Source organism: Danio aesculapii, chromosome 10 (assembly GCF_903798145.1).
Source record: "Danio aesculapii chromosome 10, fDanAes4.1, whole genome shotgun sequence".
NCBI lineage: Eukaryota > Metazoa > Chordata > Actinopteri > Cypriniformes > Danionidae > Danio > Danio aesculapii.
In genome coordinates, this window is record NC_079444.1 from 10,222,079 (window position 1) to 10,240,044 (window position 17,966).

Below are 17,966 nucleotides of genomic sequence, written 5' to 3' on the forward strand. Positions count from 1 at the left end.
AGAAATTAGACTTTGTGGAGGAATGAATGCTGATTAAGGGGCGGCGTGGTGGTGCAGTGGGTAACACTGTCGCCTCACAGCGAAAAGGTCACTGGTTCAAACCTCAGCTGGGTCTGTTGGGATTTCTGTGTGGAGTTTGCATGTTCTCTCCGTGTTCGTGTGGGTTTCCTCCGGGTGCTCTGGTTTCCCCCACAAGTCCAAAGACATGTGCTATAGGTAAATTGGGTAAGCTAAATTGTCCGTAGTGTATGCAGGGTTCGAAATTGCAACCATTTTGGTCGCATATGCGCCCTAAATTTGATCTATGTAACCTCAAAATATATTTGGGAGCATTTGTGCGAGTGCATAAATTGATGCTGTGTGATCAGTTTTCACTGCAAAATGTTCACAGCATGCGCGTATTTAGGAGACATTCAAGCAGAATGCATCTTTGCACCAAAAAAAAAAAAAAAAAAAGCCAAAGCAGCGCTCAGGTAAAGTTTAAAACAGTTGACATGTCAACTTGACAGATTTTGTTTTAGAGACCACCTAAAGTTACAAATAATGAAACATCTTATTGGTGATCATGTGGTGAATATTAATCCACCATTTACACTTTTTGAAGAGTGGATAAAAGACTTCCAGTGGGTTAAAGTCCGCTATGAAAATGACTAAAGCCATTCACCGTAAAGCCGGTGGGACGGAGTTTTCTAATGTTCTAAGTTTATGCTCTGTTTACCAGTGATGGGTTGCAGCTGGAAGGGCATCCGCTGTGTAAAACATATGCTGGATAAGTTGGCGGTACATTCGGGTGTGGCGACCCCATATTAAAAAAAGGAACTAAGCAGAAAAGAAAATGAATGAATGAATAAATGAATGCAGATTGCTGGAAAGAGAGTGGAATATGGTGCAATAATTGTTTTCTCAACATGGGGACAGATTTTCTACGATTGAGGTCAAACAAATAGAAGCTCATTTTCGTAATGTCTATTGTGGCACAATACAGGCAAGCAGCAAGCAGATTCAACAATAAAAAAGTGGAAACCCACCCACGTGGAAAGTGGGATGTCTGGGTGCTGAATAATGGCACAAATACCAGGAAGTTGACTGCCAAAAACTGCAGAAATTGCATTGATTCATTTTAATCTGAAAGGGAAACATCTACAAACACACATGAATTTAAGTTACCTGAGTCCAGGCCATTTGCGTGTTAATACTTCACAGTGTGTCTCAAGTAAATCTTGACAGTTTTTTAATGCCACAAAAAGAGTTTACACAGATGTAAGATGTTAGTAATTCTGGCCCAGAATCATAAACTTCAAAACCAAGGACTCAACCCTCTTCTCTATCTTGACTCTGATGAGAAGAATAAGATGATCACAACATATTGTGTAATACTCTGTCTATACTGGTGCGCATTGTGTTACATGAAGTAAAAGGGCATCAGCAGTTTCTGAGATACTCAAATCATGGGTTCCGCTACATTCATTCTTCCATGGCGGGGCGCCATGCCAAATTTCATCCTGCCACGGCTACATTACAGCTTCTCATTCAAAACATTCAGTTGCTGTTGTTTTTTTAAATAGTGGGTTATAATCGCACCAAATCGTATAAAAAATAAGTGAATTATAACAGCGCAAACTTTTCTGTAATCGAAGTAGTGCTGTGTGTTATTTGTTTAATCCTTTAAGGTGACATGCTGACTGACTGACAGGGCTGCGTGAAGCGTGAGGCCAGCAAACACGACATATCTTTCAGTTAAGATGAACACAGTTTCCAAAATTATACTTTATAGATAAAGGTCTATGGTTCTGCATACAGTGGCTTTTTCTTGCTGGAGTTTATAGCCATTTCACTTTACTTCAGGACGCATTAATGCACCTCTGTAGGTCTATTGGAGACATTCACAAATATTCCTTGCAAATCTAATAAATGTTGGAGACATACTTGCTACAAAAAAGCCCTAAATCGCACTTCAGCAGCGTTTATATGAGAGTGCACAAGAAAATCAGCGCTTGAGCAGTGTATATTTGAGTTCATGCAAGAAGTTTTGTGCACAAACAGGAAATCGGCGTGCAAAGAAAGAGATTTGCATGCTCATATTAACTAATTGTGATCTCGACTTGTAAAACTGCGCTCAAGACATTTGTCATTGAAATAACGCCATAGGTAGTTGGTAGAGCTGTGTAAAAGGTCTGCCACCACAGCTGGAAAAAACCCCAGAGGAAACACTGCAAATGGTCCTTTATGGCACCAACAATCACTTTGCAGTCAACATCACTTGGATCACATTTCTGATCTATTCTGATGTTTGGTTGCTAAACCAGGCCTACATTTTTTGATGGGTTGCATACGTGTATGCTTCTGGGTATATAAACCACTTTAACCTAACTAAGGTCATTTGATGTGCAAAGTGACACTGAAAACACCACCAAACTGGTTTCACAAATGCAACCACAGCTAAACAAAAAAATAGCCCAAGTAGGGCTGCTTACATTGAGTATGCGCTCTAATTGCTCCAACTTACTAATTAACAGCAAACTGTCAATTATCTGACTATTCTTTCTATGGAGCAACCCGGGGTAATTGGCCTTGTTCCAGGGTACATTGATGATAGTGTGTGGGGTTAGACCCTAGAAAGGTTTCTATCTTTTCTATCTTAGATCCTTAAGAACTTTGACAATACAAAACTGTTTATGAATGCTAAAATAAATAGAACTTTTTCTTTTAAAGATTTGACATGTCAAAGAAAGCCAATCAGAGTGAAACATGCGTTTTGCACAATGTCTGTTTGTGGGTGGTCTGTGGAGTTTTTGTGGCAATGGGTTTCTCTGGTACAAATGAATGCTACACTTTTTTTCCCTCACTGAAGCAGTGAAGCTTGTCATGGCCTTTAAATCAAATTGTGCTTGAGCCTGTTGAATAAACATGAGAGTCACTGTGACCAGTGACCTCGAAGCAACCATTAAGAGATCAGTCTGATAAACCGACTATTTAACACACCATTAGCACTAAAACTAGATCACACAGGGCACAAATGACCCACATTACACAAGCTTAAAAGGAGTTTTATAGCTTTTAGTGTGTTTAAGGCCAACTCCATGCTTGTGTGTGTAGACTAAATTCACTTTTAGCAGATAGGTTGATGTAGATTTTTACAGTATGCATACTTATGTACTTACAGTGTACTATACCTAAGAACACAAGTGTCAAACTCAGTTCCGGGAAGGTCGCATCCCTGTACAGTTAAGTTCCAACCCTAATTAAACAGACCTGATCAAACTAATCGAGTCTTACAAGCCACGGTCACACTGCACTTTGCACCCCAATTTAAAAGTGAAATCAAGGCTACGGTGGAAAGAAACCCGGAAGTATCGCCTAAAGTCACACAGGAACTTTGTGTACCTGGCTGTATATCTTATCAGCAAAGAGAAAGTGACACAAATTTATAATTTCACTGTCCTCCGAGTGACCCCAAGGTCCATTCTGAATGGATAGTGAAAATAAAAAGGACATCAGCTAAATTAAGGGAAATGGCACTAGTTAGCTAAAGTTTTCTTGAGATGTCATTTTTCAAACTCAAGTTAATGAACTGATTCTTTCACTATTTTAGACTTATATATATTGGTAACAATACTGAATTTTGGTATTGAAGTAAAAAAAACATAAATTTCCTGCAAAAATTTAAGCACTGTTGAGCACATTCTTTAAAGACTGCTGATTTGCCATTGTGTTCACCAGCGCACAACAAAATTGACTGTAATTAGCCGTAAAGGTCATCAGTTCACCGCACTTTACCGATGTTTACCATCGAATAATCAACTGATCTTCGCGGCTATAAAACGCTCCAGTGTCCCTGTATTTGTGTTGCAATGTTTACAGTGCTGATCCTATACTTCTGGGTTTCTTCCCACAGCAGCCTCGCTTTCATTTTTTAACATTTCAGTCTTGTGAAATAAGCGTATAGACTTCCATTCATACGCATGCAAATGCGACAGACCGGAAACGCAAGCTCCTGCGACAAGTTTCGCATGTTGCTGCGTTGCAAAGTTCAAGCTTGGTGAACCCTATCTGTACTGAAATGTAAAATATGTAGCAATGATATGGATATGGGATATGGGTGCTAAACAATGTATGTATGTGCGCACTAACAGTTCATTCAACGAGTGGAAACACATAGCTTTTTTTTGCAGTCAACCTGTCAACGATGCTGGTGTGCTAGCGTTTTCTTATTGTGAAAATGTCTAGTACCTGAAGCCGGTGAACTAGAAGGAAATCACCTTATGGCCTGCGCCTATGTAGAGCGACATCACTCAGCTCCTTTTGTTGTGGAAACCGCACATGGTGTCAGGCAACTGGCAACTCCACCACTCTCAGCCAAACGTCTCTCTAAGCGCTCTTAAAAGCAGTCACTCTTCGCTTGACTCGGTCACCACCGGCACATTTGTGCAGCCACTCGCTTTTTAGTGTTTACAACACGTCATTTTCGATCAGAACCAACTCATTCGACTACTGTCTGTAAGCGGTGCTCTTCCGCGTACCGTTCTCCTCACTTACGCTTTCTGCTTTTTCTCCCGTCTTTTTGCATCCGTCCAGCCATTATTAAACCTTTAATAATTTTTCTCCAGGTGGAAATTTGGAACCTAATTGTCACATGCTTGCTTTATCAAATGTCTAATCCTCTTGTGTAATCCCACCCCTTTTCACAGCACCAAACGACAGAATTTCGTATGCTCAAACTCTAGTGTGACCACAGCACTAGGCTTGTTTGAAACCTACAAGTAAGTGTATTGAAGCAAGGTTGGAACTAAACTGTGAAGGGCAGTGGCCCTCCAGGAACTGAATTTGACACCCGCCTAAGACATTACTGGTTTATGCAGGGTAGCTACATGAGTTAAGGCACAGGTGTCAAACTCAGTTCCAGGAGAGCCACATCTATATGCCTAATTAAACACACCTGACCAAACTAATTGAGTCCTTCAGGCTTGTTTTAAAACTCCAGGTAAGTGTATTGAAGCAGGGTTGAAACTAATCTGTGCAGGGCTGCGGCCCTCCAGGAATTGAGTTTGACACCCTTGGGTGAAGGTAAGGTTGGATTGGTTTAAACAAAGTAACTAAAGATTAACCAATTTAATTGGAACATTCAAAAATATAAATTTTCCTCTCCTAAGCATATCCAAACTTTTCATTCATCAGAGATTTTGGTCCAAAATTGACATTCCAAAGGAGACTTTTCTGCATTCCTGGCTTGAAAAAAGAGGTTATTTGAGTTACTTTTGCCTTTTACAAGCCTGGTTACTGATATGATGTAGTGTTATTATGTTGTCCATGATTGTCTATTCGGTGCGCGTTCATTACTTCAGGAGGTGTGGCATTGCATTATGGTTGGCATTAGGGCAGTGCGATTTGAGGAAAATATTTAATTGTGATTTTTTTTTGAGAGATATTGCGATTTTGATTTGATTTGCGATTTAATTTTGTAGTCAAGCTTCAGCTCAATCTGTATCAGCTTCTTACTGCTAAAATGCAGTGAGTGTTGGTCAAAAAAGGAACTTAAAAGATATTAACTTATATTAGCAAACATCTCTGAAATTGTACTTTGCTGTTGCTTACTACTAGATTGAGTGTCACTGGCAGTACTTAGTTGACTTTTTAGCAAGACGTTCCTCATATAGCTGCCTGTGGTGCTTTTTAGATGCTGGTTGTTGTATTTCCTCGTTCTGCGACACCTGTTTTTGTTTGGTGTCTGTGACTTTGAAACCAAAATATTCCCATATTACCGAAGTGCTGTTTTTCTTTGATATTAATTATTCTATTAAGGCTTAAGCAGCAGATGCCATCATCTTACATGTCCGCGCTGTCCTGTTTGTTTTATTGTGAGCGTTGCGCACAGTTCGGTTGCGCAATTCTGATTGGGCAGAACTGAAGTGTGCTCACTCAATTGGCTAGTAAGACTGTCACACACAGACGGCAGTCACGCTTTTGCTCTGGGTGAGGAAAGTTAAATAAAATATATTTCATATCGCATCCTCTTGCGTTTAGATAATCGCAACATTTCAAAGCGTGATTGCGCTTCGATTTTGATTAATCGCACAGCCCTAGTTGGCATGCAGGTAGATTTGTGCGTTTTCAATGCAACAAGCTAACGTTAGCATCTTCCTAGGTCTCCTACTGCTCCTTTAATAATAAAAATAATAATTGGTCATTAAATGTGTCCATATTTTTCCCAAACTTCTGGAAATTTGGGATCAACTCGGCATTCTTTACTTAGACACTAAACTGACCATAACCGCCTACAACTGAGAATGCAAAATTAATCAAATAAGAGTGACAATAATTAAACAAGTCCTGACTAAGAGTAATGTCCTTCATGCTGATTTTATCAGTGGGTGATATAGGGGTCAGATCTTTGCAGGTCACCTCCTGACAAAACATAAAAGACAAAAACTCTCACTACTAGCAAAACCATTGGAAATACTGAACTGTTTTCTACTGGTTTATTTAATCTCCTTAAACACGTACAGATGGATTTACAGATTCCCGACAGCTACACTGACACCAATGAAGGCAGCGGAAAATCTCCTACTGTGGGAAGAGCCCAGAGAAACAGAACCCTAAGGGAAGAAACCGCTACATATGTAACATGATAGAGCAGGCGTGAAGTGGAAATGCAAAGATGCCTGGAGAAGAGGACACTCATGTTCCACTGCCCCAATGACATACTGTGAGCAAAAGCCAGAAAGCAAAACCACCAGCAAGGCAGATAATCAATCGGGACGAGCCGGGGTTTCTCCACCTGAAAGTATAAACAGAGCTCAAGAGCTTCTGTGTCAAACCACTCAATATTATCCAAGCTGTGATAGTTTGAAAACACACCAGGGAGTAGGTTGCTCTAATTTTGGAGTGCCTCAGAGTTTTGGAAACTTAATACACTGAAGCTAATTATAAAGCATTTAGGAAGAGCAGAAATTGGTCTCTGGTGTTATAGATTTGGAGGTAAATTGTTCAGTGGATGAATTGCAAATGAGTGAGATGTTTGCGGTTGGTTTTAAGAAATCAAAAGATGATGCAGAAATGATTGTTTAATGAGTGTAATAAGTGAGTCTAAAAAATGTAATCACACAATAACAAGTTCAAGTGTAAGATAGAAGATATAATAGAGAGTATAAATATTTGAACAGAAGATCATAAACAGAAGATTAGATTTGGTTTATTATTTGATCATTATTATATAAACCACTTGAAGAAACTGCTGAGGTTAAGTTATAAACAATTCTTTGTTAAAAAGGGTTATTAAATGGTTATTACATCTTTCAATAATGTCAAATACCAAATGATAACCCTAGGATGATAGGACTTCATTTTGTCCTTCAGGAATGTTGCCCCAGTTAATATATCACCACAGAAGGGATATACAAGAGGAAGTGAGGTGTTATTTTGATTACATACAGTTGAAGTCAGAATTATTAGCCCCCCTGTTTATTTTCTGTGTTTTTTTCAACACATTTCTAAACATAATTTAGTTTTATGAAGTAAAGTGAAACATTAAAAACGTTTTAATAACTCATTTCTAATAACTGATTTATTTTATCTTTGCCATGATGACAGTAAATAATATTTGACTGGATATTTTTCAAGACACTTCTATACAGCTTAAAGTGACATTTAAAGGCTTAATTAAGTTAATTAGGTTAACTAGGCAGGTTAGTGTAATTAGGCACGTTATTGTATAACAATGTTTGTTCTGTAGACTGTCAAAAAAAAATATAGCTTAAAGGGTCTAATAATTTTGACCTTAAAATGGTGTTTAAAAATTAAAAACTGCTTTTATTCTACCCGAAATAAAACAATTAAGTCTTTCTCCAGAAGAAAAAATATTATCAGACATACTGTGAAAATGTCCTTGCTCTGTTAAACATAATTTGGGAAATATTAAAAAAAAAAAAAAAAATACATTAAAAGGGGGGCTAATAATTCTGACTTCAACTGTATAAGGGAATGTGAACTGGAAAAAGACAAAAATTAATAATGACTTAAATGGATAAATCAATTATAATAAATACAGTCAGCAATATGTCAAAAATAAGAATGGTAAATGTTGGGGTTATTGTGACTTTAAATGGCGATTCTTTGGTGGGGGTCTGTCAGACTAGTTTGTTTGGTATGTTTCACATGTTCGTTCTCGCCGGGTTCACGTCAGAGGAAGTTTACCCTAATCAGCAGAGAGAAGAGAAAGAGAAAGAGAGTGCTCTGATGGTTGTTCAGCTACGATTCAGAGCATAAGAATTAAAGGGATGAAACTAAGCCGACAGTTAAAAGGGAACACAGAAAGGCCGGCTATCATTTCGTCACATTTCTTAAATATTTGCAAATGATATGGATTATCATACATAATTTGGACAATATAAATTCCTCTGTAAATAGCAAGAAGTACTGTAAAAATGGAACATACAGTTGAAGTCAGAATTATTAGCCCCCCCTTTGAATTTTTTTTCTTTTTAAATATTTCCCAAATGATGTTTAACAGAGCAAGGAAATTTTCACAGTATGTCTGATAATATTCTTTCTTCTGGAGAAAGTCTTATTTGTTTTATTTCGGCACGAATAAAAGCAGTTTTTAATTTTTAAACACCATTTTAAGGTCAATATTATTAGCCCCTTTAAGCTATATTTTTTTCGACAGTCTACAGAACGAACCATCATTATACAATAACTTGCCTAATTACCCTAACCTGCCTAGTTAACCCAATTAACCTAGTTAAGCCTTTAAATGTCACTTTAAGCTTTATAGAAGTGTCTTGAAAAATATCTAGTCAAATATGATTTACTGTCATCCTGGCAAAGATAAAATAATTTAGTTATTAGAAATTAGTTAATGTGATGAAAAAAAACTCTTCTCTCCGTTAAACAGAAATTGGGGGAAAATTAAACAGGGGGGCTAATAATTCTGACTTCAACTGTATATGCTACTGTTTATGATTTGTATGTGTGCAGCACTAGTTCCCCTTTGTGCAATGACAATACTGACTACCGCCACCTGCAGACATCGAAAGAAACATCCTCTCCAGCAGGTGCAGAACATATGTTCTCATTTCAGTTGGCTGTTGTCCATTTGATGTGCTTATGTATGCAGCTTTCTGGTCCAGACAGGACCAGACACAGCTAAGGAAAAGCGACGACACATTGCCACTAGATCTTTGACATGGTTTGGTGCGTGCCGGGCTTAAGAATCACTCAGGAGAACAAAAAGCATCCCATCCAGAACATATCCTGGTTCTCAAATATGCTTGTGTGTTTGCTCTTTTAAAAGATTCAATCACAGGAAATCAAATACATCACAGTACTTGCAACAGCAAATAAAGTGTCTCTATAATGGTCAATCATTGGATCTTTACCTCTAGTCATTGACTTCCTCATTGCATTGCCTGACTTGCTCTCTCTCAGTCGAGCTCACAACTACTGCTGTTGCTTTTGGCAGTTAAACGCAAACCAAAGCTTTAATGCTCACCAGGGTGAAAGTCAAGCAAACAATTCAAACACAATGTTCCAGAACACATTTTTCCGTGAGCTAAAATGATTTTTCTCATAAAAATACAGCCATTAACAATGGATATACATGTGCGTGTGTATATATACTTTCACACACTAAAATATTCCATAAGGACAGCAGACAGTCATTATTTTCTGTCATATCACTAACCATTAACAAAAAATCTATTTGCCAGATACACTCACAATATGTCCACAAGCTGTGATGATAACAAAAATCCATTCTACAAGAAGCTGTATCACTCTTCAGGATGCAAAAGATTTTTCAGATATTATTGAATAAAGTTGGATGCTATGATAGGTAAAAACACATCAGGGATAGTAGAATTAGAGCTCCAACTAATCTTAATTTAAAAATAAATACACAAACAATATCTGAGTTGATGATTTTTTTAAGTGTGTATTTTAAAATAAGTTTCACAACAAGGCTGCAAAAATGTCTGTACTACATACTTGGTCAAAAGATACAGTAAAAGCTTTTTAATGTAATTTATTTCCTTCAAGAAACACTGAATTTCCAATATCAGTACTATAACGTAATTCAGATTAGAAATGATTATATGCTAACGTGCTTCTCAAATTATTACACTTATTGCACTATTATTATTATTATTACACTTATTAACTATTATCATCAATTATTGCACTTATTATTTTAATTAATCTTTAAAAAATATGTGCTGATTGATTTGTATGGGGAAAAAAAAAACAATAAATATTTCAGAATGCTTTGAATAATAGAAAGTTTCTTAAAATGACATTTATTTGAAAAAGAAATCTTCTGTAACAATGTAAAAGCCTTAACTGAAACTACTGCTCAAATAAATGCATGCATATGAAAATAAGGAGTAAAAAGTAAAATGCTTTCATTAAATTCGCTTTAAGTGACTTCCAGATGATGCCAAGGGTAAGCAAAAGGTCTAAAAATTAGTATACAATAAAAGTTAATTTACAAAGGCTATTTGAAGAACTGTTACACTATATTACAGTAAAAAAAACAGAGATTAATGTGAAAATGCTGAACCAATTATAAGGGAGAACTTGCTATTAAGCAAATTAAACCTGTTTTCCAAAGATTAACATTACCAGGTATACACGTTAAACTGGTTCAGAAACTCAAACATACAGTCAGAATGGGGAAGAAAACTGATTTAAGCGCCTTTGGTGATGGCAAAGATGTTGGCTCTACACATGGGCTGACATGAGTAATTCAGAAAGTGCTGATCCGCTTATTATTCTCATGCACAGACTTTTCAAGGCTTTACTGGGAAAAAAAAAAATTATATTCAGTGAAGCCTTGATACAGATAAGCAAGAATAGCAGCAGAAGAAAACACCAGCGTCGCTCCTGCCAGCAAAGAGCAGAAAACTGGGACTAAGTCACAAGCTGACCAACATTTTGCAATAGAAGATTGAAAAAAGGTTGCCTGGTTTGATAACTCTTGATTTGTGCTGTGACATTCAGATGGTAGAGAAAGAATTTGGCTTGTTAAACTTTTTATAAATCAATGAAAAATTAGGCAAAAAGTACTAGCAAGGTGTACCTAATACAGTGGCCAATAATGGATTTTTAATAATAAAAATATCAATAAAAAATATTGAAATGAAATCTAAAAAGTTTTAATAAAATCTAAATTTGTTAACTGCCCAGAAACTAGTAACTTGACCTACTCTGTGCTGATGTCTGACCTCAGTTAGCCATTAGTATCCGGTTTGGTTGTAAATTAGCTTGCTTGCTCATAAAAATGAACATATGAATGGATTAAATGAATACAGCAGCAGTAAGTGATCCAGCTTTATTAAATGAATGAGCCACCAAACAAGGGCTGTGTAGGACAAGTGAATTTTAGCATTGAGATTCCACTCACAAATGATCACAAAACCCAGTACAATAGGATCATTGTTGCTCCCATTCATTTCTAAATAAGTACAGCTTGGACCAAATGAGGCCAGATCCATAATTAAACTGAGCTAAGATTCGACTGTGCCCTTCAATAATAGAAAACCATGGGGAGCCCAAGAAGAATGAACTTCAACCTGAACGGTTATTGAACAAATGTTAAAACCATTGGTCTCAGACATAAAGCACATAAAAAGCGTGAAGGAAACGCACTACTTTAGAAAAACATGCCAGAAATGTAGGTACAATGATCTGGTTTCCATGCCAACTACAAAAAGCACAGATTTAGGCTCCACCCATTTTGGGGAGAGGGGAACCAACTATGCATGCCATGAATCCCAAGAGCTGACTTTGAAAAAGCTTTCCCTGAGCATGCTAAAACCTTTTTTCCAAGCCCACTGTAGATGAAAAGGCCAAAAACAAAGGGAAAACAAAAAACAGTGTTTTAGGGACAGCTCAAAGATTGAGAAAGATAAATAGAGAACTATTGAGAAATAGAAAACTATTTTATTTTTATATAGCTCGTGGTGAACAACACTTTTGAAAATCAAGTATATAAAAAAAAAAACTTACAGCTGAAAACATTTATTTACTAGTGGCTCCCGACAATACATTGAGGTCCAGAGTTGGGTGTAAGTGATTACTTTTCATTTTTAGGTAATTAAATACTGTTACTTATAATATACTTGCCTTAAATCCTGATACATAAAGTCAACATTTCTATATGAATTAATTAACTGAAGCAGAGTAATACTTTGCAGAATAATTCTGATTTTCAACTAAAGAAGAACATTTAACCCTCTTTTGATGCTTGGATAAAAAAAGTGTTTACTAGAATTGAATTGAAAAAAATAGAGTAAATATCAAATACTAAAAATCACTTACTGGTTCTTTAGAGCCTTTTTTAAATTGTGGTGCCCCTTTTTAGATTATCTGTTGGCTAACTCTTTTGAATCTTAAGCTGGGAAACAATATATGAATACAAAATTATTATTCATTTTTTATTTATTTAACTTTATTTTTTTTACATAATTATGTTTATTTTGTTTTTTCAACGGGAGGTTAGAGATTCAGAGGGAAGTGTTAAGTATGTTGGGGTAGTGTTAACCACAACAAGGAATGATAATTATAAAATGAATGTTTTCCTAATAAAAGATATTTGAAATAAAGAGGAACATTTATCATTTATCAAGACAACAGCATGTTTAAGACAAAAAATATTACAAATTTAGATCATGACGATCAATTTAGGATAAAAATTCTGAAAAATGGTAGTAATAGTATTGTATATCTATATATATATGGCAGCATGGTGGTGCAGTGGGTAGCACTATCGCCTCAAAGCAAGAAGGTTGCTGGTTCAAATCCCGGCTGAGTCAGTTGGCATTTTTGTGTGGAGTTTGCATGTTCTCCCCATGTTCGCGCGGGTTTCCTCCGGGTGCTCCAGTTTCTCCCACAAGTCCAAAAACATACAGTATAGGTAAATTGAGTAAGTTAAATTGTCAATAGTGTATGTGTGAACAAGTGTGTAATGGGTGTTTCTCAGTACTAGGTTGCAGCTGGGTAAAACATATGCTGAATAAGTTGGCGGATCATTCCGCTGTGGCATCCCCAGATTAATAAAGGGACTAAGCCGAAAAGAAAATGAATTAATGAATACATACAGTTGAAAAATTATTAGCCCCCTTTTAAAAATGTCTTTCTTTTTCAAATATTTCCCAAATGATGTTTAACAGAGCAAGGAAATTTTCACAGTATGTCTGATAATATTTTTTCTTCAGGAGAAAGACTTAATTGTTTTATTTCGGCTAGAATAAAAGCAGTTTTTATTTTTATAAAAATCATTTTCAGGTCTAAATTATTAGCCCCTTTAAGCTATATATTTTTTTGATAGTCTACAAAACAAACAAAAAAATCGTTATACAATAACTTGCCTAATTACCCTAACATACCTAGTTAACCTAATTAACCTAGTTAAGCCTTAAATGTCACTTTAAGCTGTATAGAAGTGTCTTGAAAAATATCCAGTAAAAACATCTCCATTAAACAGAAATTGTGGAAACAATAAACAGGGGGGCTAATAATTCAGGGGGTTTAATAATAATAATTCTGACTTTAACTGTATGTGTGTGTGTATATATACATATACATGTTATTTGTTATTCATATATTTTGCAAAACATATAATATAGTTTAATAATAAAATATAATAATGATACATATAATTATACATTTAAATAATCCATATAATAGATTTTTTCAACTAATAAAATATATATATTATATATATATTTTATTTAGACGAAGTCATTTAAATACAATTGTATTGATATAATTACTATTTAATTACCTTTTTTTTTAATTAACTTACCCAACACTGCTGAGGTCAATAGTAAACTAACACCAAATCTTCTTTTCAGCTGAACTACCCCTTTAACTACACAGATATGTTTATACTGTTGTGCACATGTGGTTTGTTTTACTCCGACTCAGGTTCCACATTCTAGTGAAACAAAAACAAGTCTTACCTTCATAAAGTAGACGTTTGTGGGCCCCATCTATTTTATGATCTTTCAACTAGAAAAACCTGAACCTCATTACAAAAGAGCTCTGACGCTATCCTCTTGTCCCTACTAACCCAAAGTTAAAAGTAGGCTTTATCTGGACAAAAATACTTTCATAATCAAGCATGCTCTTATTCCTCACACCGCCAGGACTTCCAACTTTGTTTCTTGAGGAAATGGTTCTATTCTGAGAATCCTAACCGGAACATCCCAAAGGAAACACCCCTGTGACCTCCCCGCATATGTCCAAGTCAAGCATCAAAGCAGTGAATGTGCCAGAAGTTTATTGGCTCCGGAATTAAACGTAGTCACGCCGTGGAGAGGCACCAATTCAACATACTTGTGAAGCTGTTATGATCACACACTGAATACTGTAAGCAAACTATATAGCACAAATGGTGCAAAAAAGGACTTTGAAAGATTTCACAATGAGGTCAAATAAGCTGATAATAAACGTAAGATAATCACAACACATGTGACTGTTGATGTGCTCCTATGATTTCCAGATCAAATGTAAATGAATAGATCCGTTCTCTTGGTTTGTTTGGTCAAAAATGTAAATCATACATTTAGTTCTGGTTCACTTAGTGTTCACACTGTTATTTTTAAGACTGAACTTAAAGATACGAAAGACAGCAAAAAAACAAAAAAAAACAGCTGTGTGTTTGTACAGTACATCTGAGAAGTCAAAACAGCACCAGGACTTCCCGTCACACAGAAACAAAGATCTGCTACAAGGCGATGTGTTTTCAACTGCTGTTTCAAACTGAAATTAGCCGCACTGTGACTATGATGAGGGAAAAACAGGCATGCTTGAGCATTCTGCCTATTATGGTCGCATCTTGTGACACTGTGCCCAGTTTTTTATATGTTCTGATGGTCCATCTTATATACATTCATTCATTTTCGTTCCAGCTTTGTCCCTTCCGTTTTTTAACCATTTTTATTCTTTGTTTTTATTTTCTTGTTTCTTTTATTCTTGTTTATGTAAAGCACTTTGAATTACTGTTGTGTATATAATGTGCTATACAAATAAACTTGCCTTGCCTTAATTAATCACTGAGTGGACCGAGATATATCTGTTGTACCGCTGACTAACGGAGCAATTGCACCAGATTTTATTTTAATCAAGCCAAACCTGCCAAATGTGAAGACATATTGGACATATTTGTAAATCTCTGATTCTGCGGATAGCTAAATATATCAACAATGTGTGTTAGGGATACATGACATTGGAAAAATCTAGCATTGCAATATTTTTTTATTTTGCTATATATATTGCAATAGGAATACAATTTCACCAGATGACTTAATATCTCTATTTGGAAAGAATTTATAATGTTAGATCAAATGGGATGATTCTGCAGTGGGAGTGCATCTCTATAAAATCTAATAAACAATCTATAAATTTCCCAGACATATTTTCGTTGTGGTCTGTGCTATTTGCAGCGCATTTCTGTATTTGCACATTTTGTGAATATTTTCATGTATAACAATCTATAAATAAAATATAATCAAGAAAAAGATACAATTGAAATAAAGTGTTTTATCATTTCTGAAGTCTAAAATTATTCAAATACAGTAATTGAATGATAAAAATACCTATAATTCAATAAAATGAATCGTTGTTAAATTCACAAGTGGTAAAATTTCTTATGCCTGAATGCTTCTTAAAATCATTATACAATCACAGGCACCAAAAACACATGCAAATGATGAATTATAATACAAACTCAACATTGCATATATCTTATGATGTGTCTATTGCGAATGATCATACTGCGATATCAATGCTGAAATTATTTGTCAGCCCTAATGTATGGCTTCAAAAGCAGTTCACATGACATTCATGTCATCATTTACAAAGCCTAATCTGTTTTGACAGCTATAACTGTCAAACAACAAAAGAAGACATTTAGCAGAATGTCCAAGCTGCTCTTTTCCACAAAACGAAAGTGAAACCGGACTGTGTTGTCATGTTCTACAAATGACCAAAAAAAGCATCATTACTTTTATGAAGCAATTGCTGCTTTGTAAAAAAAAAAAATTAAAAATGAGCTAACTACAATATCTGGTTTGACAACCGCAGTTATTTCCAGTTCAGGAAATTAAATAATGCCATTCTGCTATAAATAACTGTGTTCGTGTTCAGTGGAAGTCATGGATTTTGAAAAACATGAGGGTGTGTAAATAATGACAGCGTATTCATTGAGTGAACTGTCACTTCAAATGCACAGGTTTTAAATTACATATCAAAATTTTTAATAGGTCTTCCCTGAAAATAAACTTCAACTGTACACTTATCAAACTGCATTCATAATTACTGTGGTAAAGTTGGTTTTCTATTCACACATTCGGACGTTTTCCTTAATAATGTATTATTTGCACATTCTAAATAGTGAAATCATATTAGCAGCCAGTGACTATCAAAGTACAACATGGTTCAGAGTCAAATAAACAGTGCTAATGCTGGTTTTTAAATCATATTTGCATGTTATTTCATATTAAATATTAAAAGTACCATGGTAAACAATATAAGGAGCATGTCATAAGTTGTCACTGAATGAATGTGCGAATATAAAACCAACTTTACCTTAATTTCATAATTTTGGAACAATTCACTTTATTCCCAAAGCAGAATTATCATTATCACAACAGAGATGCCCCCAAAATGCTGATATAAGAGAAGGCTTTTAACTGATATGTTTCTGGGAACCCCATCTACACTGGCTTAAGTTAGTTTGTAAGTAAAACAAACAAGAAACTGTGAGTGACATCGCCCACATACTGACTATAAAATAAACAGTTACATGATGAACATAACTACACTTCAGAAACAAGACTGATAACTGTGGGAGCAGCAATGGAAACAAAACACCTGATCCGACAGGCTCTGGCCATCTTCAGAAAGAATAATAAAGACTACTCTACCAGGTAATCCATGTAATTCCTCGATAGCTTCTTGCTGTTTTCTCCGGAAAACAAAATTCCCGAGTTAAGGCGACTATGAAATGAAACGCTGCCGTTGATTGAATGCATCCAAAAGTCTCGATTTTTTACACGGCTTTGACTTTAGATTCCCCGCCTCTCGGATGTCAAAAATAATATATGAATAAAGCGGCTAGCAGCGTTAGCTCTGTACTCCTCTTCCTCCTCTGTAAGTCCCACGCACGATTATGTAAATAAAACAAGTCCTGATAAAAGGTTTTAGGCTTACAATACATTCAAAACATGACTATTGGTGATTTTAAGTCGCGATAATTCGGACTCAGACGTGTAGTGTGTACGGCTGGTGTAGCGAGTGCAATACAGTTTAATGGTGTGGGCGGAGTGAGGCGCTGTTTGTTGTGTGTTCAGGAGCCACGGAGGCTCGAGCATCACGACTCTGACGTGACGTCACAGTCACGCTGAATATTACGTTCATTCATCCAGCATGAATAGAAATTAATTATAGTTTTTACTTCTTTTGATAGTATAAACTTTTCTCTATACAACGAATTACTATTCTGAAGATGTTTCATGTCTGAAAGCGTTTGTTTAACACTAATGACGACGGAGTGTACGTGCTAGTTTTGCGAATGCGATCACGTGATAGTAGATGGTATCTAAAAGCTGTGAGGCTACAGGTTCCTCTGCATCACGTGACGAGGAACTAACTGTGCCAGATATTGTTTGATGGTGACCTCTGCTGGTTAGAATAGTGCATTGTTCTCCAAGAAGTTTGACAGGAGACCCACAGTGAGTGAGTTGTGTAATCTGAGATCCGTTTCTTTCATAATGGATGATGGTTTGCGCTTGCCTTGAATTATACACGACAAATATTTAGTAATATAGCTACTGAGCAGTATCTGTGATGTGAAAAATGAATGGAAAAATAAGTAAAACACACAAATGAATGGGGTTTAGGCTAAACAGAATAGTTTTTTATTTTCCCAACATTTATAAAATATGTTATAGTTATAATAAATATACCAC

General features: G+C 35.9%; 1 protein-coding gene across 2 annotated transcripts in view; it reads right to left on the bottom strand.

Moving 5' to 3' along the window:
* arl15b (ADP-ribosylation factor-like 15b) overlaps positions 1-17,331 on the bottom strand; it is a 73,065-nt gene extending 55,734 nt beyond the window's left edge. Inside the window, exon 1 of one of the 2 annotated variants that reach the window (XM_056466355.1) lies at positions 16,923-17,331. In XM_056466355.1, coding sequence (XP_056322330.1) covers positions 16,923-17,030 — 108 coding nt within the window. In that variant the 5' untranslated portion in view covers positions 17,031-17,331. Of the gene's footprint in view, positions 1-13,955; positions 14,317-16,922 lie in introns of those variants that run through there. The other variant, XM_056466356.1, reaches the window with a different exon arrangement.
* Between the last annotated feature and the right edge of the window lie 635 nt (positions 17,332-17,966).